Genomic DNA, 26,097 nt, shown 5'->3' on the forward strand with positions numbered 1-26,097 from the left:
GTGGGGAAACACGCTTGGTAACACTGCATCAATCAATAATCGCCAATAGTCGCAGTATTTCTGGGAAGTCCTTTTTCAACACCGGCACATCACATCGATTTCTCGCTATCCCTCGTCCTGTTTGCGATCATGAAAAAAAGAAGCATGCAAACAGAGATCTAGAGGAATATCAATGGTTTTTTTAAGGTGTTCGCATTTTTGCATTGCCGTTCGTCTCGTTCTCATCGTGACCAAAACAATTCACTTGTTTTCAATTCTATCAGCCTTCAATAGCTATCGCAGTGCAGTGTGAGCATATCGAGAAATATAGGCGTAACACCACTCTTTATACTTTTATATCGGGCATAAAATGCTGACACTTCTCTCTGCCGGATCTCTCGTCTTTTTCGTCACAGGAATTGCTGCGTATACTTTCTCTGCAATTCTTCCGCCCAGTTCTCAAACATTTTTTTATGCCGTGTCCGAGTGCATTATAGAAGACTTCCGCGACCGGCAGTTCAATTATCTTTTTTTTTTTTTCATCTTCATCTGGCTGTGTCTGCGGCTCACCATCCTATACCCACAGCTCCCTTGTAACATAAGCGCGCGGTTCAGAATTACGAAATGTCGTGGCGCACGTGCCATGGTTGGGAGAAAGGGCTTCCGCGTAGATTCCATAACACCGCTTTTGAAAATCTGTTTGACGAGGAAGGAAAGTTTGTGGTTCCTGCTGCAAGATGGGAGTACACTCTTAAAAAAAAGGTTAGTAAACAGGTAGCAACTGCAAGCAAGTAGGTAGTAACTGCAGCGGTTGCTACCTTTCATCGACCATTACTACCTTTTTGCGACCTCTTTACTACCTACGTTAGTAAACAGCTAGTAGCTGAAACGAAAGAGGTAGTAACTGCAGCCGTTACAACCTTTCATGCCTCGTTACTGCCTCATAGCTACCCGGCTTTTGACTATCTAATCCAAAATTGTGTGTGAATGCTATTGTGATAACTTATGAGAGGAATTGTCTCGACGTAATATCATTAAACTGAAAAATGACGCAGAAGGTATTTATAGATCAAGAAAATATATTTTGTTTCAAATTATGCAACCGAGATATGTAAACGTCATTCTGATATTGTCGAAACGGATAAGTGCAAGTTAACGAACCATAAGCAAGTGCTACACGCGTCGTAATAGACAATTACAACAAACTTAGTAAATGCAGCACATATTAACAAGACCGGCCGATCAAAATAACCAGACAGTCACATATAGCCTCAAGGACAGTCACAGTTAATTCACTGCGGCGTGTCTCCAAATATTATCATTGTTTTGGCGCGTCAACCCCCCAAAACGATTATTACCTTTTAAACGCTGATATATTAGTCATGTGAAGCATTCAAATGCACTGAGAATGAATTCGGCACTTTGTCCGGCCACTGTACATAATGACTTTTTGTGGCCGTTTTATAATGAATAAATATGACATATAATTTTCTATAAGTGAGGCTTATTAAAAGTCTTGAGCTACGTCACCAAACAAACGTAACCAGGTAGTATATTATAGAGCTAACGATTTATATTTGTTAAAATTCATCCTGAAATGGAAGTGCTCCCCTGTGCCAGACATGCCCCTGCGAAGTAGGGGCTATATATGCCCCACGCTTACTTCTTTCTACAAGTATACGTAAAAAATAGTGAACTTGTTTGGTCTATGTATTCTTCGCATTCATGGCACACCCAGCTTCTTACCCAAATTTGTGTAGTTATAAGACATTGATTAGCCAAAATTAGCAGTGGAGAAGTAATATGCCATAATGAACGAACTGGGTAGTACCGGTTACTACTTTTTTTCTTGAAACCTTCAAAGTTACTGCCCATAGGTGGTAACAGCTAGGGCAGTAACAGTTACTAACTCCTGGTCGTAACAACAGAGGTAGTAACTATTACCACCCTTGCCGTTACTAACTGCACTTACTACCAGGGTTGTAACATATGTGACAAACCATTACTACCCCAAAGTTAGGAAGTACTATCCCCTTTTTTCTAAGAGTGTAGCGCTTCGGGCCTATGCGCGCCACGGGTCCGCTCTGCTATTCCGCGGAGCGCTAACAATATCCGGAGTGAAAATTGGATTCCGAAACGCCGGAAGAACAACCCCTTTGACACTTCTTTACTTTGCTTCATTTTTTTTTTCTCTTCATCTCGCTTCATTTTCTCAGTTTACACTCAGCGATGCTGCGACACGTAATAAAAGTGGGACCACAATCTGATTCACGGTATACGAACCGCGAATAACTATACACACGTGATTGCATTTGCATCCCGAGGAAGTCAACCGAAAAACGGAGCAGAGAAGCCGAACGCGACAAGGTGTACTTTGTTTGGCATACTAGTAATTTTCAACTAACTTTCGCCTTTGTGCGTTGCGAGTAATGCTTGCACGCAGCTGTAGATTTCTAGTCCTTCAGCGGGATACTAGGTAAAAAGTTACTTAAGAGACAAGTTTCGTGAAAAGGTGGTCTGACTCTCCTAGGGTGAGAATCCCGAATCGTACGACTTGCTTGTTGTCACAGTGCGGAGCATGTCGAATCGAGTGGTATTTGTGTTCAATGCTGCATCTGTTATAGCTCTGATAGACGATATATACCAACGCGCTATCCTAATCAGGGGCCTTGGTGAATGGAAGGGCGCAAATACGGGAAGTGTGCGATGCTTTTATTTCAGCCCGCTTTCCCGGCACAAGTACAGACCATGCATGCGTCGGAAGTGTGCCTCGATTCAATGACAGTGTCCACCTTTACAGAATGCCCGCTACAGGTCAAGCTGGGCTGACGCCTTCCCACGTGCATTCAATCGTGTCAAGAGGGGCGCGGAGAAGACCCAGCAAACCGCGTCTTCGCGTGTGCTGTATGGAGGTGGCATGCATACGTCAGACGCACATTGCACAGCCACGTCCCTGTATATATATATATATATATATATATATATATATATATATATATATATATATATATATATATATATATATATATATATATATGCGCTATACTCCTGACGCTATTTGGTGGGTTGTATGCACGATATTTTTTTAGAATCCTCGGCATTAGTACACATGAAGAAGACAGCTCGCCTGCACACACTCAAGACGACGGGCGGTTTATGATAACTTGTTGCAGGCCCGTGTGCTCAGATTTGGGTGCACGTTAAAGAACCCCAGGTGGTCTAAATTTCCGCAGCCCTCCACTACGGCGTCTCTCATAATCATATAGTGGTTTTGGGACGTTAAACCCCACATATCAATCGGTTTATGATAACTATAAGTTTGTTTACATGCATTGTACCAAACGAGGGGTAAAATACGAGAGTAGACAACAACAACAACAACAACAACAGAAAAAAAGCGCGAAAAGAAATTGCATACGTCGTTGAAGACAAAACAAAGCATATCGCAAATTGAAACAAACAAAGCAAATAATGCGGCAATGGACAGTTCGGTTGCAAGAGTTCCCTTCAATTTGACTCATATAGCCGTAACTTGACTGAAAGCCAAATTAATGCTCCGCACTGCACTGTTATCTGCATATCGTCTAACAACTACTACATTCATGTCATAATTCAGCGCTCCGCGCATGTATCAGTGCTGGTTATGTTCCTCTTCCTGCGATACGTGCTCGCAAGTTTTCTCGTCACTGCCGTGGGGCGTTGAATGAGAACCGAATAAAGTTGATACGAGATTAAAAAAAAATGATATTAGTTACCACACGAAGGTTACAAGAAAGAAGAACGGAAGGACTTGTATGCTTCTCGTGTCAATTGCGACCGCCACGTCCTCGTCGAGGCCTTGGCTCAGTTATAACCAAAGCGCGTCTACTATACACACACGCACAACTTTTCCCATTAAGTGACGAGAAGTAGGAAGAGCGAAAAGTTATATATGGATGGAGTCTCTGCTTTAGTTTTTTGCTTTGTTTTGCTTTGTTCTTCTAAATCCAACCCCCTCGCGTAGTCTACGCCTACGTGTGCTCTTGAAACTTCGCCATTGAGCGGTGATATACATTCTGAATGGGAAGGACTATACTATACCCATACAGAACAGTCCACGCGCTTCTCCCAAGTCGAGGAAAATGCACATCCTCCGAGTGTATACGTATACAGCTTGACGGGCCTGCGTCTACAGTGCCCGCCACTTGCGCTAACGGTGACGTCGGTGGTTCCATATTTTATCGCGTCCAGAAGAAATGCGCGGTTCCGGAGCATAAACACGGCTGTGTGCGTCTATATCAATATATTGGCGAGTTAACTCTTCTCAAAGGAAGCGAGGAGCGTTGCGAGCCAATGCCGTCATTAAAAATTCAATCTCGGGGGTGGTTTATACCGATCTATTTCGCCTCCTGCCTAATATTGTTTATATGCGTTCTTTTTTTTTCCTTCCTTGTTGCTGCAGTGTGACGCGTGTCCAATTTATTATTGTTGTTTTAGGTGTTAGTCAGCGCGGTGCGTGAGGCTTTTTACGGTCTGCTAATATTTCACGCTCGCAGTGCTTGTCCCCGCTCTCGTTGCACCAACTGCGTATGTCCTGCTTGCGAAAAATGGAACTTTCTTTTATCCTGTCAGATATATGCATATTTTACTTCCTGACCATTATTCCGCAAAAAAAAAATTATACGGCACCTAGAAAGCGTACACCGGCCTTTTTTTTTACGGCTGTGCAGGGTCGTTATTTAAATAATAATAATAATAATAATAATAATAATAATAATAATAATAATAATAATAATAATAATAATAATAATAATAATACCCAAAAAAGGAACAAATAGGTTCAGTGGCTTTTCTCGTAATAAGACAAATCAAAGTCCAAGACAACGATTTTATCCTCTTACCCAGGTGATGTACAAAACAAGTTCGGAACTTCTTTCCTTTCATTTGTTTCCCTCTCTCTCTCTTTTTTGTCGCAGGAACGATGTGACGAGAACACTCATGTTCGGAAGTTCGTTTGCATATAAAAAAAAATCTCCATCAAATGGCGCACATTCATCACGGGAATTTCCTTGGACGTCATATCGCATATATACGTATATCACCACACGAACCCTCTTTGAATTAACATAAATGCAATTCGAGGGAGAAAGGCTGAGAGATAGAGAGAGAGAGCGTATATCTATAGGTGTTATACGAGGAATGATCGGCTACAAACACTGGGCGGCGTCGTGTTTCCGCGGCTGCCCTATATAGCTCTATCCGGGGAAAATATCGAGTACGAGTAATTTGTCGGTGCTCTAGATGGAAGATGGATCAGCACGCGAAAAAGCTAGGAAGCATAACAATTATCCAATACTGCGCTATATTTATTTTTTTTCTCTCCTTTTTTTTTGGCTTTAGTGCCTTACGATACGGGAGTTCTGAATAGAAAGAACAAGACGACGAAGAAGAAGCGAAAACACGCAATCAGCGGCAACATAATGCGTCAAGGGAGGAAGAATTAATTTAGACGAAGCGCTCGAGTATTGGACCTATACGCTGCGCATGCGAAGACTAATGCATATGTATAAGCACTGTGTACGCACGCGTAAAAACTCTAATGGGTTTGGGCCCGGGACTGGAGCGCACAGGGGGAGGCAGGTGGACGAATCAGGAAGGTATATGAAAGGCAATGTGCTCGGCGAGACAGATTCGCTTTTCTTATACCGAAAGCGTGAACTACATGCATGGATGCAGCGCTCATCTCTCCGAGCATATATGCTATACCGACTGCGCCATGTAGCCCCTTGGAGAAATTTTAAACATGGTATTTCGAGAAAAAAATATCTTACAAAAAGTTGCTCTAAAGTGACCTGTCAGGTGCCGTGGTCGTTCGTAAATGTTAAGGTCACTTCTATACGAACTATTAGAACCTGAGATTTTCAAATTTCATTTTACGGAATAACTTGACGGTGAGTTTGAAAATCATAGCTCTTCCGCCGTGGTGCGGACGTTGCTCGGCTGTTGGCCCGAAAGTATACGCGTCATATATGCTGGCCGTGGCGGTAGCATTTTGGCGGAGGCGAAATGTACTGGCGAAATGTACTGGCGAAATGTCTCGTGTACTCTGTGGGGCGCCTTAAAGAACGCCAGGTGGCCACACTTTTCGCGGCTTTCAACACGACATGACTCAGAATTATATCGTTCTTATAGCTCGTGAAACCCCGGGTATTTTTTATAGTTAAGAATCGTAACCCGTGAGATTACGAGGTGTATCTAACTCGAAAACAACTGCAGGGTAACGCCAGCTTCCAAACAAATACCGGACTTCGTGACGGGTCGTACATGGCCGTTCCAATTACTTTTGTGCTTCAATGCGCGAAGCTTCGTTATGGGACGGAAACTTGACTGAAGCAACAGTGCAATTCTAACGCATCTTTTATTGGGCGTATATTGTAATACACGCCACCCTCATATTTCGTATCGACCGGTTGTAGCTGGGAATTTTGTCATTCGGGATATTTATGAACAAGTTGAAACCGAACTAGTCCGTATTCATTAATCATTCACGAAATAGTGCCATTTTAATGTTCATATAGGCTGGCCGGGCGTGAAAATTTACTTCTGAAAACAACAATTACGAAAATCTCACGGTTAACAACTTGCGAAAGAGTTGTATCAAAACTTTATATAATGTGCTGTAGCCGGAGCACATGGTGTACCCTACAGGACGATGCACCCATACTTCGACAGCGCGCGACATTCGTGGCACTTTTGGCGTAAAATGCAGAAAAATCTGGACACCACTCGACGCACTGCAATGAAAGGCTAAGGTATTCACCAAACAAGACATCTCTCTAAACAAGACGTGCTTAGGCTCTTGGTTTCGTAGCTGTTAGATTCATTTCCTGTTCAGCGGTTAATGTAAGCGAGCCCCGTCGCGATGGTCTTGTGGCTAAGGTACTTGGCTGCTGACCCGCAGGTCGCGGGTTCAGATCCCGGCTGCGGCGGCTGCAGTTCCGATGGAGGCGGAAATGTTGTAGGCCCGTGTGTTCAGATTTGGGTGCACGTTAAAGAACCCCAGGTGGTCGAAATTTCCGGAGCCCTCCACTATACACGGCGTCTCTCATAATCGTATGGTGGTTTTGGGACGTTAAACCACACATATCAATCAATCAATCATGTAAGCGAAACAAGTTTGGAGTACTAATGGACGAAAGTGAGGGAACAGAATTGGTTACAAACGTGGATTACACTTTACAAATGGGAGCTTGTAGGAGGAAAGAAAACAGAGAGAGCCCGGTTACTGTAACGTAATAGACTGAGTGATACGTGAATCTAACCAACAGGACAGGTGGCTATACTGGTCGCCCCACCCTTCCAAAGGAAATGTAAACGAATCACCCTCAATATTGTCACCTTCATAGGGAGTCCCAGTGTGAGAATCGTAAGTTACAGCACACTCGAGCGAACCCTCATCTTGACGCTTTGTATGCGCATGGCCCCGAGTTTCTGATTAAACTATAGGCTCCGATCGGTCACACTGCACGGGCCGCTCGACAGGCGTCTCTTCCCTCCCCCAGACTCTGTTTCCACCCGTCAGGGCTCCGTCGTTCCTCCTCCCATCAAGCGCACTTTTCGACGTCCCTTCCCGAAAGTCGCTGTCGCTGTCGCTTGGGATACCCCTGATTAATGCGATCCGTAAGCAGCTACGTACACCCGTTGCGGCACTCCCACCGTATCCTCTAAACCTCCTCAGCTGCCGTGCTATCATGCTAGACGCATCTTCCCACGCTGCATCACTTTTTTTCTTCTTTCTAATTTAACGAATGTTTAGAGCTGTGCTTCATGCACACCGTTCGTTTTTTTCTCAATCTGCTTTCTGTCTCTTTTTCTTTAGTTCTTGCTCTTCCTTTGCTTCGGTTCTTTTTTCTGCTCCTAATATCCCCCTTCTCATTATTCTTCTTTGAACGAAAGAAAAAGAGAAAACAATCAATTTCGCTTCGCTTTTTTTTTTATATGCTCTCTCACTGTGGTGCTACATAATGCTCCGTTGCGCTCAATTTAGCCGTGCGTTTGAACGGACAATCCTATTTTGTGTCTCCGCGAGAGGTAACTGCGCTAAACAAGCACATTGAGCTTTGATTTCTGAGAGAACGAGGCGAGTGGGCAAGAGGCTTTCCCAAAGGGGATTGTCGAAATCGAAGCAAAAAAATAAATAAATAAAAGCAACTCTGGCGACGCCCCTCCCTCTGGCTTATCCGATTGTCGAGCGGCCGTCAGGTGGAAAGCAAATTAAGTGCGTCAGGCGGCGAGCCATGCGTGTAATGGATTTGTTAATATTGCTGCTATCAATGTGCGCGAGGAAGCAGATAAGGCGGCGTACACTGTTTAGCTCCCGCGTATTTTTTTTTTCAGTAAGGACGTACCTGACTGTATCTCCTTCAACGTGGATCTTCTTATCTTTCCCGGCATTGTCTTACCTTATAGGTCGGCTTGAGCCGAGTGCTCCTTAACTTTAACAGTGGTGTCAGATTATTTAAACTAAAGAAAAATGCGCGCACGTAGTGATAAGTTTGCGCGCCAATCGACCCGTAATACTTTACCGAGTAATAATCATGCCAGCTGTAAACGGCATATGTGATTCTAAGCACTTTTTTTTTAAAGTTAACAGATAAACATAGGAGTCACCCAGTAAATGTAAGTGAAGAAGGGAAGGTGAAATTACCGGTGTGATGGCATAGCACGCAAAACAATTGTTTTTCTTCCGTTGTTCTGTTACGCTATACTAGCAATATCTAAGTGAACACGACGAAGTGATATCGTCACGCAAATAATCCGCGCTACACGATCATGAAATGAAACTGTTGTTATCGAGGGAGTTCGCAATGGCATTGAAAGCTGTGATCGGTTATGAAAAAAAAAACAAACAAAGCAAACGAGGCGAATAGCTTGTGTATGACGGAAATTTAGCGTGAAGTATAGATGCAGTTCATGTTGCTATCCATGCGAACTTCACAACTTCTTTCCTTCTGTTTACTTTTCTCTCTCTCTCTCTTTGTCACAGGAACGACGCGACAAAGGGTACTCATATTGAGACGTAAACACATATACGTAAGCGTTCGGTGTCTCCTGTTTCTTATTAATCGTATAAACTGCAGCACACGCTCTGGACAGACTTATTTATAGTATTTTCTGGGACTGCTGAAGTGGCATCGTTCTCCCTGCATACTAAACTACACCGTCACGACTTGGTACAGGACGGAAGGGAAAAAAAGTCGCCAGGGCTTCCGTGCCCACCCTTCCATTTTTATATACAAAGAGAATAAAGGCAAAAGAAGGGCATGCGACACTGTAACTGCGTATTTGTATAATCAATAGCCGTGATCAGTGATCTTTAACAGGAAGCAGACAATAAAATGTCGGAAGCAAGGCAAGCTGTAGCTCGAACGAGCACGCACACACTCAGTTAACAAAGAACGGTCAACACTGGCTATTTCTTCGGCGTCGCCTTCTATATGCTTACGCTGAGCCCCCGAACAGAAAGAGGTTTTCGACAGTTTCCTTCCCGCTGGGTGACTCTAGAGAATAAACTTTGTTCTTGGGGGAGGTTCGAGTCTTTTGTCGCTCTCACTGATCAATACCGGGCCGAATAATGCGGCAACGTTAATCAAATCCGGCCGCTGCCCTGGCGAGCCCCAAGTCTTTTGAGACCCACGGTCTGCTACCGACTTCCGTTATTTTCCGCTAAAAAAAACAAAAAAAAAACGAGTGGTTATTTTATTGCGCTGCCGAGACCTTTAAGCCGTGGCAATAAGGAAGGCGCTCGAGAGTGTTATCCATCTGGCCATCTCATCGACCGCGGCACGCACACACACACCTCTCACTTCCGGCGTCCCGGAAACCACACGAAACACGCAACCTCCTCGCCGAGCTCTGCGCTGTTCTCTCTCCTAAAGAATACAAAAGATTGGGAACACAAAAGGGGGCGAGGGAAAGAAAGAAAAGGGAACGAACTCGTTGGACACGGGCTATAAATAATCGGGAGTTTTAGGAACCTGAGAGCAAGGGAGAGCTGAGCTTCGACAACAAAATTTGCCTCGACGAAACGCGCCGCCGCCGTCGAAGCAGGCGTCAGCCTCGGTCTTAATTACGGGGTTCACACGGTGAGACCTCATTAAGAATCGATGCTAGCAGGGTCCCAAGTTTGTGCGCGGGGAAAAGAAGGGTGGTGGTTGAGTTACACCAAGGATGCGACGGTGGAGGGAGTTTATTTGGTGTATGAGAGAGAGCAGGCGTGCACTGCGAGGAGGAGAGAGGAAGCGCGGGGCGCATCGATGGTGGGGGACTCATGAACAACGACGCCTGGGAACAAACGTGCAACAAAGAGAGATGCACGCGTAATCCTGGTTACCCCTGACTACTGCTGTTGAGCGCAGAAAAAAAATAGTGAGCGGCAAGAAAGCGAAGGCCCCAGTGGCAAACATCACCACTAATCAGGACGCGCGAAATAGCGAGAGGCTGGCAAACGGGCGCGTCGAAAGAGGATCACTTCGCTGCTACGCCATCATCGATTCCGCGGCACAAAGTCTGGAGACGCAAAAGGGATACCGGCAGGGAGAAAGAGTGGGGTGGCTTCTTCTTTTTTTCGCGCCAGTTTACATCGTCATTAAATCGTTACTGCGCCGCCGGCGTCAGCCACGCGCAACTTTGGAGAAGACAGTGCTGCGCAAGGCGGCGGAGACACCGCGAGAGGATGGGGGGTGCGCGCGCATGCTGGCACCGCACGCGCTACGAAGCATCAATTAGTGGCCTTGTGTAACCTTAAATTGTGCATTAGGGGATGACCCGACGCGAGGGGACACGGTGCCTAGCCGGCAGAGCGGTGATAGAGGCCGAATCAATTGCGGCGGGAAAAGGGATTTTCACAAATTGACACAGAACGAGAACCACTCGGCCGGAACGTGAGCTTGCGGCGTTGATTAAAAAAATAATAAAATTAAAAGTGCTAATACCAAGGGTCATTGGATATGTCTTATTTCTTTTGCATTACGTACCTTTGTTTTTTTCTAATAATTTATTGCCGATGTCATTACGCTACAAAACAATACGCAACCCAATGACCGGGAATACGGCGACGAAAAAAAAATGAGTATATGATGAAGACCAGCTGTTTAAATGGAAGTTAGGGCAATGGTTTTGATAGAATGTTCTCTCAATTGAACTCTTAACATGTGATATTTGCTAAATGAGTATGATTACAGCTGTATACTTCGCTGAGGTCGTGGGGAAGCCTATACTGCATGCGTCAGTCTGAACGTTTTCCAATTAAGTCTATAGGCGTTGCTGCATGCTTGGTTGACGCGCCTTCGCTCACGCAGCTCAAGAAAATGTCTGCAGAATATAAAAATGGGTAAACGTTAAGTTTTTGACTAAAGCTATGATAGGCAAAATGAACAACTGTATGCGATCCTTCTTTGCGGCGAAAAAAGAAAGAAGTGTGAAAGGACTATTTGAACTATTACAGAAAGCATAGAGTACAGAAAATCAATTGATGCACGCGACACGTGAAACGGAACGAGCCCCGAATCCACTGCTCTGACAACTCTGCTTTCAAATGAAAATGCAGTTATTTCTTTTATTCGTTTACTTAAAGCACGGGAAAAGCTGTTTATAGAATCAGTCGTGACACAATACAAACAGAGATGTTACACATTCTGCGCGTTGATACTTGACACTTGCGTTTCAACTTCTGCATCGTCGCTTTGGGTGTCGTTAAAGAGCAGCAAGTAAAGGCTGACCAGATGCTCGTCCATGATTGATTGATTGATATGTGAGGTTTAACAGCCTAAAACCACTGTATGATTATGAGAGAGACGCCGTAAAGTGCTCCGGAAATTTTGATTACCTGGTGTTCTTTAACGTGCACCCAAATCTGAGCGCACGGACCTACAGCATATTCGCCTCCATCGAAAATGTAGCCGCCACAGCCGGGACTCGATCCCACAACCTGCGGGTCAGCAGCCGAGTATACCTTATCCACTAGACCCGCGGCGGTGCCAGTTGCGCGTCCAATTGGTTATAACCTCCATTTGGGGAAAGGTAAGATTAGTGAAAGAAGGCGTAGGCTTGAAGAAAGAGAATGCTAATCCGGCGTACAGTAATGTGAAGCATGGAACTTCGCCCATCCTTCACTTCCTTTACGCCTCGTCATTATTTTCTTTTATACCCTGGCTACATAAATAATCGTCCTTCCTAATTTACAGGCACTATTTCGTTTGAGCGGTCGCGGATACATATTGACTTGAAGCACAGTATATATCACTACGTTCGTTGCCTTCCGCGCCATCGATGGACATATATAGTTGAAGAATATTGAATTCTGGCAACGATCTCAAGTCCGGTTTGATATAGTGATATTTAGGCTTTCTATTAACTGCGGCGCTGTATCAGCTATATAATCAATGCATAGAAGAAGGCGCGAAGTGTATAGGTGACGGGACGAAATGTTTGTTAAATATATAGATGAGCGCTCCCCGCCAGTTATCCTAATTCTCTGTGCCAAATATTACCGAAGGCAACTTTCCCCGGCCGCTATACGCCGTCGGGCGACAATAACAATAAACGCTCGTGTTCACGCCCGGTTAGTGGCCGGCTCGAGCGGAGGTCTGCGCGTGTTTCATATGCGTGCCCCATCGAGCGCCGGGTATGCCGTTACCTGGATCTCCTTTCGCCCGCCGAGTCCGAGGGCCACGCCTGTACGGGCAGCTGTAGATCGTTTACTTCTTGTCAGTGCTCGACCTACATCGAGTCGAGCTGCGCTTTGGCTTCCGGGGCTTCGAGCGCTCGGTTGACATGCTTGCTGGCCGTCGTTGTGTAACGGATACACGAGTTTCTGAGCGGCGCGTTTCTCCAAGTGTGTGTGTGCGCGCCGTAGTTTCCCGCTACCTACCGACTTCGCTGATGACCCCATGTGTGCTTGCAATCGTTGTCCCATTTCCGAATGCCGTAAACGCATTCGTATACTTAAAACACACACGTGCAGACCCTGTGGCTATGACCGATAGCGTATTGCGGTGTGTCATAACAAGAGAAACACTGCAAGCGCTCATAAGCGCGGGGAACGTGGTAGGATATTACCCCAAACTGGTATAATTCCGAGCACATACTTGGCCGATTTTCGCGGGTCATACACGTTGGTGCTGGAGGACATTTATTTTGAAGGATCGATGTGTGTGCGTGCCGTGACATTCTTTTAACTTCATAGTTTAGCTCACGAAGCTTTTGAGTTCATGAGAGCCCGTTCAACCTTTTCAATACGCGTTCGTGTTATGCTTTTTGCCCTAGCTTCTGTTCACTCCTTTTATATCCAGGTCACGTCCTATCGTGTATATGGCCGAGGCTTTACATCTTCGTTTTCAGGCAGTTGAGTTTTCGTATGGCGTTATTAATATTTTTTTACTCTTCAATAAAGTACTCGATATTTAACCAGCACTATAGTCACTCTCAAAGAAAAAAAAATATGCCGCTCGTGAATAAGGCCGCAGGAATGTCACAATCTCGGGAGCCGTTTGTGTTGTGTGTATACGATCGAGATGAGCCGTCACACGCAGACCGCATCTTCTTCACCTGGGCATGTTTGTTATGCGCCGCTCGCGAAAACTGATATGCTCGGAACCAGCGCGAATAAACACATCCCCCAGAAGAGGACCGCCGATCTGCTGCCGGAGATCCCGAACGAGCCGCGAGAGCTATTTTCCCGCGGCGAACCGATTTCGACGGCGGAATGAGAAATTGCGGCCTCCACAAGCAGGCTCGAAACACGCACGCACGCAAAACTCGAGCCGCGCTTGATGGGACGGTGGCTGTCTGTCCTCGCTGAGCACGGACGCATGGGTGCCACAACGCCGGGCGCGCAAAGTGTCTCGTCTTGCACCTTTGAGGATGTCTGCGCTGTGCTGAGCCATTTTGTTAGCGATATAATTATACTTAAAGCTTGGAACTTAAAGAAAACACATTGAAAATGAAAGCGCTGTTGTGGGAAGTGGAAGGAATATACTCTCACCTTTTGTTCGTTTTCTATTCCAGATTACTGATTTGATTGATTGATATGTGGGGTTTACGTCCCAAAACCACCATATGATTATGAGAGACGCCGTAGTGGAGGGCTCCAGAAATTTCGACCACCTGGGGTTCTTTAACGTGCACCCAAATCTGAGCACCCGGGCCTACAAGATTTCCGCCTCCATTGGAAATGCAGCCGCCACAGCCGGGATTTGAGCCCGCGACCTGCGGGTCAGCAGCCGAGTACCTTGGCCACTAGACCACCGCGGCGGGCGCTGTTCCAGATTACTTATACCTGCTTACAAAACGTGACTGCGGCCTCCGTTCATCAGTTGAGAGAATGCGCCTTCGGTATGTTTTACTTGCCACCGCATTAACAGCCTATCGTCGTCAAAGATAGCTCTTTTGGAACGCATTATATAACCAGTTAAAAAAACCCCAAACTGGATGGGGGGGGGGGGGGGGGGGGGAAGAAGAAGGAATACCGAACACCACACTTTCCATAAGCCGTTTTAACGCATCTTATGCCGAAGGTCGCGGGATAAAATCCCGGCTGCGGCGGCTGCATTTTCGTTGAATGCGAAGATGCTGTAGGCCCGTGTGCTCAGATTTGGGTGCACGTTAAAGGACCCCAGGTGGTCGAAGTTTCTGGAGCCCTCTACTACGGCGTCTCTCATAATCATATGGTGGTTTTGGGGCATTAAACCTCACACATCAATCAATTAACATATGTTTCAGACTGCTTTCAAAGGATGCCCAATGCCCAGACCTGGCGTCGCGTGCAGGGCGTTAAGCCACGCCAAATGCATAGCTAAACTTGTTCCACAGAAAGATACTCCATCCCTGCTGCATGATTAAAAGAAAAGACACGTCTCCCCCCCCCCCCCCCAAACAAAAAAACAGCACTGGACGCAAGAACAGAACAGTATACATGACGCGTGTTGAAGCAACTGCACTGCCGTTGCGTCTCGGCAGCATGCAGAGAGTGGCTGTTTGGGAGGAATTTACATACCCATTGACGACTAACGACTTGGGCATAGTTATAAAATTAATAAGGCCCCTAAGATACATTGGCTTATATAAAACATCTTCGCCCCCGCTGATCTAATCCGGCACCATGTGCTGCACGTCCTCCTTACTTCATGAGACATCAAGTGAAGCCATATATACTTTACGACCCTTCATATCGTAATGCGCAACTTTATACTTTGCGATCTTCTGCCGCACTGTCTCCTTATCGCAACGTATGCGCCGCTATTTATTTTTAGATGCGCAAGTTGCGCAACCATAAACGGACATTTCAAGAAAAAAACGTGATTTTGCTTGCGTTTTGTAAGTTATACCATTCCGCCATGTCGAAAAGAGTGCTGTCACAGCGCGACGACAAATGGGAAACTATAAAAGGCACGAAAAGAAAAAAAAAAGATCTGCAGCGACTCCAGCTTGAAGCTCTCGCACCACGCAGTTCGCCGCGACATCACAAAATTTTGAGAGCATCTGCAAAGGCCCATATAATTATTGACCAGTAAAATTGAATTGCATTGTGCGCTAAGACCACCGCAGACTTAGCCCGACAAGTACCATGAATAACTTGAACGTCGGGTTTTCTTCAAAACTTTTGGTTGGAGTCTAAATCATCTCCCAAGTATTATAAATGTTTTCGGGGAGCCGGCGGGGCCAACGTACGAAAAATGCTGGGCCGTCACACTGACACACCAGTGTTGATGTATTCGTGCGGCATGTAATAAAAAGAAAAAAAAAAGAAGCAAAGAAAGGGAGGCTGCTTTTAATTTGATCTTCTAACCCTGAACGTTAAGGTCGCGAGATTGGCAATGCGACTCTCCACAAATACTTTGTGAGTGTACCGTCCATTCCAAGGCTCATGTGCTTCTTTTTAGCCAGCGTCGCTGTGCATGGAATTGTCGATTACTCCGGCTAGACTTTTGGTTAGCTCATATGGTACAAAGGGTCCGTCTAGGAAATAAAATGGGGATGGAGATAGTTGGTGGCGGTATCGATTTTCAACCATGTGGAATTTCTCGTCAACGGCGATCGTTTTATTTCTTTTAGTTCATTGCCCCCGCCATGGTGGTCTGGTGGCTAAAGTACTCGACTGCCGACCCGCAGGTCGCGGGATCAAATCCCGGCTGCAGCGACTGCATTTCCATTGGAGGCGGAAATGTTGTATAGGCCCGTGTGCTCAGATTTAAGTCCACGTTATTGATAACAGGTGGTAGAAATTTCCGGAGCCCTCCACTATGGTGTCTCTCGTGATTATATGGTGGTTTTGGGATGTTAAAAATCAACGCCGGCGATTTTTTTACAGTGTCAGGATAATGGGGCTTTTATGTTCCTGAGACACGCTTGCCACGCGTCGCCTAATAGTTGAAATTCGCAAGAAATTCGAAAATAAATTTTTATTACCGAAAAACCATAATACCAAAACACAACCGAGTGTGCTTCTACGTGTGAGGTAATCATTTGCTCGAACCTGCCCAGTTGCGTATAATGGCCGCCACATGACCCTACCTGTCCACGCAATCCACCGCGATCGGCTGAAACGCTTACGCTGTTATGGTGAATACACGGCGAATCGTGTGTGTCTCACAACGCAACACCACTTTCCACCTATCGCACACTCACCAACACGGAAAAGGCAATCGCACGCTCAGCCAAGGAAACGCCGGCCAAACCCACACAATCCATAGTAGATAAGCAGACGCTGCAGTGGCACATCAGTACCATCACTTAATTACGCCAGGCAAAACTCAACGTCACACGCACAATGTTGCCAATAATTCTGACAAACAAGGTGAACGCTTTGAGGCAAGATATAAAGTTAATTTGGAAATCATCTGCCAAACTCTCAAGCTTGCAGCTTGGCACGAATGGCACAAACGTGCAAATGAACGTACCCAGTGAATTTCTCTAAGATCGATTGACCTCGAAAAATCGCCAGAGTGGGCCTTTAAACACCACATATCAATCAAATCAATATTATTTTTTTAGCTTCATGCTACGGTTGTATGAACGACAATTTTCCTTTTCATAATCCGTTCTCTACGACTGACTTTTCTTCCAAAAAAAAAAAAAAAAAGGCTTTAAGTGCGGTATATAAGTGTTTGGCTATAGTTATACCGACCAGAATTTGTAACGTGGTTAAGTGCTCTTCGACACGTATTTACGCGGGGTAAGCTGCAAAAGCCGCCTCCTGCATGCCCACCAACCTCGATCGTGCTTGAATCTTCCAGGAAGAAGAGTAGCGCCTTCGGCTAGGTTCAACGTTTACAGGACACTTCCTATACACGATAAAACGTCCCTCTCTAGTCCGCAGCGTTCTTGTGACCACCCGAGCTAAATTGTGCGTCATCTACTCCTCTAGTGCACAACACGCGACTTAGTGCCAAGTGTACTGAGAAAGAATTAATTGTTTTTTGTTTTTTTTTAGATACAAAAGCAGGCACACGAAAAAAAAAAGGAATTACTTTTTGATCAGCTGTCCTTCAGGAAATGGCTCTTGTGAATGAAATATTATACTGTAATGTATTTCGGAGATACGACTATTTATCGTACTTTATCGTATCAGTGAACCTAAACGAGTGATTTGTCTTCCGCAATGTTAGGAAAGTTTTGTCTCATGGCAATGATCACGCACTATTGGTCCTGCGGGTCTGAGAGTGAGCCTTTTAGGATGCCCAAAATATTTGGCTCCATGCTTTCTTGGCATACTTCAAACTCATACACCAAACTGCGTTCCATTTGCTTCTAGAAGGCATTGTGCCGCGCATCTGGTTTATAAGCCGTGCGCCTTAATTGGGGGCGTTTTTTTTTTCCCTTCTTCCTCGCCTTTTCTGTTTCTTTTTCTTAAGCGACAACTCGTAAAGCCGCGCTAAAGACCCTCTCCAGTTCGCCACTTCAGTAATGGAAATCGAGAAAGCCGCGCGGGACAGGCGGCATCTCTCATTCTCGGGCAGATGCGAGAACACCGCCAGACGACGGAGTGCATTAGCGCGGCCATGCGCATGTACGGAGACACACACGTGTGCACGTTCGCTCCAGCGGCGGCAAGCTCTTCGACGCGCCCCAGTGGCAGCAACAGCAGCAGCGCGATTCCAACGCTCCCTCGAGAGCATTTCCCCGCCTTCTCACCGAGAACGTGCGGCGCAAGGGCGATGGGGCGTCCGGAATGGAATAATCCGAGAGGTTGACAGCCGCTGTACGAGGGGGACGGGTGTGTCGCCCCCTTCCATCGTCGGCGGCGACGTGACGCTAAGGAAATGGGCAGCCAACTAAAACGAATACGGGACAGCCATTGGAAAGCTATTTCGCCTGGAGGGACCGCGCTCCTCTATCAACCGTTCACACTGTGTATATAGTATGTGGGCTCTTTTCTCAAAGAGCCTATTTGCGGCGGCTGTTGTGGCCGCTTTCTCGTTTTCTTTATTACGCTTACTTTTTATCGCTATGCTTTCTTTCTCTTTGCCGAACCTTCGCGGAGACGTCGCAGACGACACGCCCGAGAGCGCAAATCGAACGCGCGCGCATCTCGGGCCCGTTTGCCCCTTTTGTCGCCCGCGAGTATACTGCGTGTTTTGCCGCACGACTACTCCGTAAAATCCGACGGCAGGCGACGGCTATGTCGAGCCGAAACTTTTTTTTTTTTTTGGTACACGTATGCCACCCATTTTGTCGTTCTGTAGATAAATCTGGCTGCTCCGAGGTCGTCCTTACAAGACGAAGTCCTTCGTATGTATTACGTTCCCCGGGAGAGGCGCTCAGGGGGAATAAGCCGGATTCGAAGCCAGCGCAGATCAAACCTCGAGATCTCTCCTTACTTTCCAGTAGTAAACAGGCCGGGCAAGTCGGCGCGAACTAGAGGTCGAATCGAATGGCACATGGAGGGGGAATGTCCGCCCGCATATGAGTTTGGCAACTGTATGTTATACGAATGTAACTTCTCTGTATAGAGCAACCGACGATGTGACTGCGCTTTGAACGTTTTTTCCGGAGTCCTCCACTTCGGCGTCTCTCATAAGCATATGGTGGTTTTGGGAAGTTAAACCCCACAAATCAATCAATCAATCAATTGCTTCGAATGTTGGAGTGCTCATCGTCGAATCGTGTTTTCATTTTCAGACGCCCCTAAACCTTCTGCCGGAGTGACATAACGTGATTCATATACGCACGCATTACGAAAGCAACAAAATGTAAGGAAACAAAAGAAAAAAATACCAGTGGAATGGAAAAAAAGCGCATGTCCTAGACGGTGGCCCGAATACGCCAGTTCACGTGAACGCGTTTTTTGCTGACAAGTGCGCACGGAGCCTCCTTCGCTGCAGCATATAACTGCGTGGCGCCCTGACACGCTAGACGTAATACGGATGCGGGGCTAACCCCATTGTTTCGTAGGCCCGGTAAAAGCTGGCGTCCTCCCCGCGGCCCGCTCTGTCTATACGTGACCGTCATTTCAGCTGTAAGGGCGAGCTTATACGAAGGGCTCGTGCCAAGTAGCCTTCGCGGCACGCCGACATGTGGGCAGCGCGTGCTGCAGCGTCGCGTGTGGCCGCTTCTTCTTCTTCTTCGGGGGCAGCGAGGAAAGGCGTCTCGCGAGAAGTGGGACAGGCCCGAGAGGCCGGTTCAATCGCAACGGACGAGTGCCTCCGAAATGGGTCGGCAGCGCCAGTGAGCGCGCGCTTGGCGTCGTCCCTCCGTAAACACTGGCGCTGCGTCCGCGCGGTTTCAGTGCTGCGCCTGATTACTGATTGATTGATTGATTGATATGTAAGGTGTAACGTCCCAAAACCACCATATGATTAAGAGAGACGCCGTAGTGGAGGGCTCCGGAAATTTCGACCATCTCGGGTTCTTTAACGTGCACCCAAATCTGAGCACACGGGCCGACAACATTTCCGCCTCCATCGGAAATGCAGCCGCCGACGCCGGGATTCGAACCCGCGACCTGCGGGTCAGCAGCCGAGTACCTTAGCCACTAGACCACCGCGGCGGGGCTGATTACTGATCGACGAATGTCTAGTTTACCAGCGTGCTCGAAATAGCGCGGCAACACGCTTACACACGAAGAAAAAAGAAGGTTCCTCGTGCCATCATGTTTTTTTTTTTGTTTGATATCTGAGCGCTCTTTTTGTGACAGTCTCTATTCCGTATAGTGCTACAACTGCTACAGCCCCATCACCTCATCCGACAGCGACTGCACATTTCGATAACAGCGTGCAGATGGTGGGATGTAGTATAAATCACCTGTGTACACGTATACAACAGTGTGTCGCAAATACTTGCTCGCTACTGTCACGGCACGAGCCGTAAAAAAAAAAAAACATTAAAGGAAAATTTATTGAGTGCCTATCATGTGGTTTATCTGTATAAGTTTATTCAACTGCTGCGGCAATGTCGCAAGTGCATGAAAATGATCTCGGTGCGGTGTGACATGAGCTTTGGACTGAGTGCGCCGGGTAAGTGACATAAAAAAGCGTCGACAACGCTGCACAAAACATCAGAGTTCATTGCGGGAAGTCCCCCGATGAAAATACAATGGGGATGCTGCGAAAGCTAATTAAATTTAAAAAAGGAAAACAAAGAAGCTGACAGGAAGCAGCCTGCAATGATTGCGTGAGCAGTAAAAAATAACGCACAGTGCGGGACCGGCCAGCCGCTTCAAATTAGTTTAAACGCCGATTGACTGTATAGCGTTGTATGTGCCTGGAGGGCTTGTGCACTTCGCTTTATTACGCTTCATTGGGGCAGTATTTTATTGGGGTAATTATGCACGATAAAGACTGATGCGAAGGCTTCAGGTAAGCAATAAGCGCTTTAGTGAATGAATAATTAAAACCGAAGAGCAACAGACGTAATGTCCGCGCATAAGTTGGGATTAGTGGCGTGCACGTGGCTCTTGACGTATGTGCGGATGCTCGTATAGCGTGCTGGTGCCAGCACTACAAAAAATAATGACAAATTCTGCGTCATAAATAATTCTTTATCGCCAGTTATTCAGTTCGTATCTTCCCCCACTCAGGGTATAGATTAAAGCAGACCGGATGTTATCTTTATTAATCTATCTCACCGTCACCGCTGTATCCGTGTGTTCCGAGCATACAGGTTATACTTTGTGACTGTATGCCAGGAAACGGATTGTCAGCGGGAAGGACCTGCTCATCAGTTCACTGGGAAAGCTTAGTCGCATATACGTGTGTTTCAGGGAATTTCAAATGCAGCTTTTTTTTTTGCTTGATATAGTCCCAGGAACGATAAACATGACAGGTTTTGCATTTCCATTCCTTTGTACACAGTAGGGACAGTGAGTTTAGCTCCGACCACAGCGACATCTAGGGCAATTCCTCAGGGTGGTCGCACAGTAATGAGCTATGGAGGGAACATGCTTGAACATAGACGTGTTTATGCTAGGGTTGTCGCGGAGGCAAGCGAGCGAATGGCTACTCACACTGAGAGTAGACTCCTGGCGCGCAGAGGGCGAGGGCGAAGGAGGTGAGTAGCCACCTCCAGAGTGTCCTCCGATGGCGCATGCGCACGCAGCGCGGTACTTGTGGCGACGCTGCCGCCATGGCGGCGGGCTCGATGCTGGTAGCGGTCGGAGCTTGTTGCCGGCGCCACTCAGGTGGCCATCGCGGACTCTTCACGTACGTTCTGCAAGGTAGCGGAAAGAAGCAAAGAGAAGCACTCATGTCAGCACCGTCCTCCTAGTTCGTGTTTCTCTTTTGCTCTTCGCATTTCATTACACTTACTTCTAATAACTTCCTCTACTTATAACAATTACTCTACTTACTTTAATGACGTCCCCTACAACGTCCCCTGGCATTATTGTCGGTTAGTTTTCAATGATATTGAATCCCACAAAAAAAAAACAGCCCTTAAATTAACATTTTCCTTCTTTCTGGTAAGCATGTTTTACGTTTTACGTTAGCGAAGCGGATTCGTTGTTGCTTAAGGGCAGACTTCCCATGATAATTACTAGACAGAAAAGCAAAAAAAAATATTTTTCAACAGCGGGGACGAAGCTGTACCTTTAAACAAGAAAGAAAAATTAACCGAACGACAATTTTTTTCTTTCCTTTTTAAAGGGAGAGCGAAATTTTCCGGCTCCAGAATAAACATAAATATATCCCCCTTAACGCATGGCTTGCACTGAACACAACATATTTAACAAAGTACATTGTCGTTCTTTATGAAAGGGAACACGCGATCGCTCGAACTGCTCTCTATAACAGCTGCCTACAGTATCTTACAGCGCTTATCCAGCGGCCATAACTCGTTCTTTTTGTTGTTGTTTTTTGCCAATAGATGACGCCAAAAGCCAACGTCTTTTGGTGTCGGTCGATGGTGGTCCTGTAGGCGCAGGCCACGTGCTCACGGGTTCCCTTTCATAAAGGACGACAGTGTACATTCCAGATCGACCTGCTGCAGTATAGCAGAGCTTACTGTGCAGCACGCTCAGTGTGTGTGAAGGCAAAATTAATATAAATATGTGAACGTACGTATAGTCTCCTGTCCGCAGGGTATATACATATATCGCAACCAGCTTTATCAATGACTCCGAGGATAAAAGTCTTACAAAAAGTAGAAAAAGCATTTTAGGGACTGTCGGGCGTGGAATGCTTTTCTTATTAGATGGTTGCTGGAAAGCGTTGAATCATTTATAGTAACCTATAGGAAGCGTGGGCCTATTATTAATCGAATCAGGTTCTACTAATCTTATTTTCATTTTAATCCGGAGCGTTAGCAGGCTTAAATAGAAAAGCGTCGCTCTTTGCTCCGCGAGAGTGTACAGCTAAGACCGCGCATTTTTTTTTTTTTTCCAGCATTGCAGTCGGCGCTGGTGTGTGTTCTTTCGCCGTTGCTCGCCCTGATCGTTACCACATGGCAAGAACACTGGTGCGAGAATTCTGGCTCATGAGTGGTATCGAAATACACTGGAGCTTGCGCAAACTTTTTAGTATGTTTCAGTTTTCTGTATATGTAGAGTCCTGAAAACGTGACTGGGACGCCACAGACTAATTAAAATTGTACACTTACAAGTGGCAATTAGGGGTCTATAGAATACTGCGTGTTACACGTGAGTCAATTAGCGAATAGTAAACATTCTTGTTCTTGTTTATACCCCGCTCTCTTCTTATGCTACACAAATTGAGCAGCCAGAGCAGATGTTGCAGTGTGTTTCTGTCGAATTTTTACCTAGATAATGAAGGTATTCCGAACGTGCGCCACCAGTCGTAATGAGATCTAGGGAGTAAGGACAGAAAGGAACAATAGAAAAGCCAATAAAAAAAAACAGCCCAATAGTGCATGCCTCGTGCAATAAAGTCTTCGTAGCGCTTCGTAAAAAGCAATAGCGATAAATGCGCAAAATGAATCCGAATTCGAGATATTCTTAGAAAGAACACAAATGACTGAGTAAAACAAAAAGAAATAACAGATGAAAGAAGGGAGAAAGGCTGCGCTATTTTGCCGCATTAGCACTTCCAGGGAGGTAGAGAGAGAAGGAGAGAATGAAATGTACGGCGTAGCGTCGGGAATGACGACGGTGACCCACCGCGATGCCCATGGGAAACGTGCAGTACGCCGGCCGCAGTTTCGCTTCTCGGTCGCACTCACAGCCGGGCGTGCGCAGCTTTGCCATTATGCCGCAGTGCCCTGAAAGAAGCAGCTCGTAACGAGGCCTTGTCTACTTCGTGGTGTCAAGTCGCGCAGCGAGGGGCAACGACGAGTACAGGAGAGGGAGGGAATGAACTCACTTCAACCACCGTAATGCGAAGAAGCAAAAAAAGGCTCAGTAAGAATGAATTAAAAAGAAAGAGATAGAGAAAATAATGGAACGAAAAAAAAAAAAAACTAGACCACCAAGATGGGTCGACCTTGCTCCACTCAGTGCTAGCTTTTACATAACGCAGTCTGGCGGACGAGATGCCACTGCCTCAACAAAAGAGAGAGAAAGATAGGCTGAGGAAAAAAAAGAAAGGGGGTTATGACGAAGACAATGGGCGGTGCCACGCCACTGTCCGAGAGTGGAAATTAAATGCGCGCCCCTGAGAGGAGGGAGGCCCTACTTTCTACGTCGTCGAGCGTCGTAATGGAGTTCCCAAGAATAGAAATGGCACGTTTCGTAAGAAGTTTTTTTTTTTTTCGGGGGCGAGAAAATGCGGCTTTCGCAGCTCGAATGGCGGCGGAACGGAGCGCGCGATCGCGGGATAACGGTCGGAGCCGCTGTGTGAAGCGACCCGATTCCGTGGCACGCGGCCCCTGAACCTCCGCGAATGCAAAACGAACGGAGAAAGCGTCTATCGTTTGGACGAGTGTCGCTTGTCTTTTGAGGGACGGTGCTTTTGCCGCATCATATATGATGCCTGCATACCTGGTGATGTGTGAACACGTGCCTCTTATAATTGAATGACTAGTCTGTCTTGATCATACCACAACGACACAGAGGCCTTCTATGTGTCAATAGTTTCTTTTAGAAGAAAGGCCTGCTGCTGCTGCGCTTAGTAGTGGCTCGTATCTCATAAAGACGATAGTCCTTTTTAGGGGCGAAGCTCCTTAGGGCGTGGGCTGTGCGTCCTCTGTAGCCTGTACGTAGCCACCTCTAGTTTAGTTCTTGTAGTGTTTACTAGATGGTGGTACTTGTAGCTGATGATGAAAAGATGCAAGATGTTATAAACTAGAAAGCGGTACTTGTAGTTGATGAAAGACGCGAATTACACGGAAGATTCACAGTTTACCGATGAATCCCTCCTGAGCTTCGCCCATTCATCATCATTCACCCCGTGAATATGCCGTAATTTTTTTTTTGGATACTTGAACGCATAAATTTTGGTCCGTCTGTCGGTCTGCCTGTCACTCGAATCAGCCAGCCAGCCAAAGTTTAAGCACTTGCTGAACGTTCAGACATCTTGAACTAGTGGCTGCGTTTGTAACTGTGAACGTTGTCGATCAAAAAGCAAATATTGCGCATATATGAGGCGCAACATCAACATGTAAGTATTACGTGGTGTGCTCCTTTACTATAACATATATAGGTAAGTTTAAACATAAAGACCCCAGTGTTTCTTCTGCGCTGAAAACGCGATGCTATGCACAAAAAAGCCCTGTGCTGACTCTGCGGACGATGTGGTGCTGCCACCTTGCTTCGGCCCCGGGTTCTGCACAAGCTCCGGCAGAAAACTATCGTGTATCGATAGTCTTCTGCTGCGAAACACGCAGATAGGTGGCCCCCCCCTTTTTTTTTTCAGATCTCGAACTTTACAGACCCTTGCACGATCGAACGCCTAAGCGGAATGCGGCTTTCGTTTTACGGTGATTGCTGCTCTGTAGAGGCAGTTGTTCTTGCCACGTCTTCGCTTCTTCGAGAGAACCGAGAGACTATGGTGCTATCGCTTCTATTTCTGTGTATATATTCTTATTTGTACTAATGTCTACAAAATAAACTAGCTTTTATTTCACTTGAACGCTTTGAGAAGCGCATAGCTGAAGCGTATGCGTGATAATAGCGACATTACTGTTGCGTTGATGCATGACTACATGGCACCGAACGCCTTTCTGTGCTTTCTGGCAACCTGGGTGACTTTTCGTATAAGTCAACCTCTCCATGCATGGCCCAGCCCGTTTCCAAGATTCTCCCTATTTCAAGCTCGCCCCCCCCCCCTCCCAAAACAACAACAACAAAAAGAAAACACGTAAATGCAAGATAACCAGCACTGAATATGTTAAAGTGTTGGGATGATCTGTTCGAGCTCAAATGAAACCTACGTCAGCTGCAAGAAGCGGCATATGTTCCACCAGCGACAATACTGAGAATTAGGAGCGATATAATGTAATAAAATGACCGTACGCTTGCATCCCTTACTTTTTTATCACGCAATTGCCACCACCAGGAAGAGGAAAGACAGTGTATACTTCCTAGATTTGGAGCGAGTAATTGAAAAATAAAATAATATAATCGCATAAAGAAACACAAGAGGAGAAATAAAAACAGGCTTCGTTAACTTTTTTTTTTTTCTGGGGATTTCGGAGCGAACCGCAGTAAGTACAATTAATTTTCCGGAACAAAGCCACGCGGTTTCGTTAGCT

The 26,097-nt window shown here is 46.2% G+C and overlaps 1 protein-coding gene across 3 annotated transcripts in view; it reads right to left on the reverse strand.

Moving 5' to 3' along the window:
* The window catches only part of LOC119161333 (protocadherin Fat 3), a 353,600-nt gene that overhangs the window by 275,680 nt on the left and 51,823 nt on the right, over positions 1-26,097 (reverse strand). For all 3 annotated transcript variants that reach the window (XM_075879438.1, XM_037413746.2, XM_037413745.2), the window contains exon 2: positions 21,461-21,663. In XM_075879438.1, coding sequence (XP_075735553.1) covers positions 21,461-21,581 — 121 coding nt within the window. In that variant the 5' untranslated portion in view covers positions 21,582-21,663. The remainder of the gene's footprint in view (positions 1-21,460; positions 21,664-26,097) is intronic.

The sequence above is a fragment of the Rhipicephalus microplus genome, chromosome X (assembly GCF_043290135.1).
Source record: "Rhipicephalus microplus isolate Deutch F79 chromosome X, USDA_Rmic, whole genome shotgun sequence".
In the NCBI taxonomy this organism is placed as follows: Eukaryota; Metazoa; Arthropoda; class Arachnida; order Ixodida; family Ixodidae; genus Rhipicephalus; species Rhipicephalus microplus.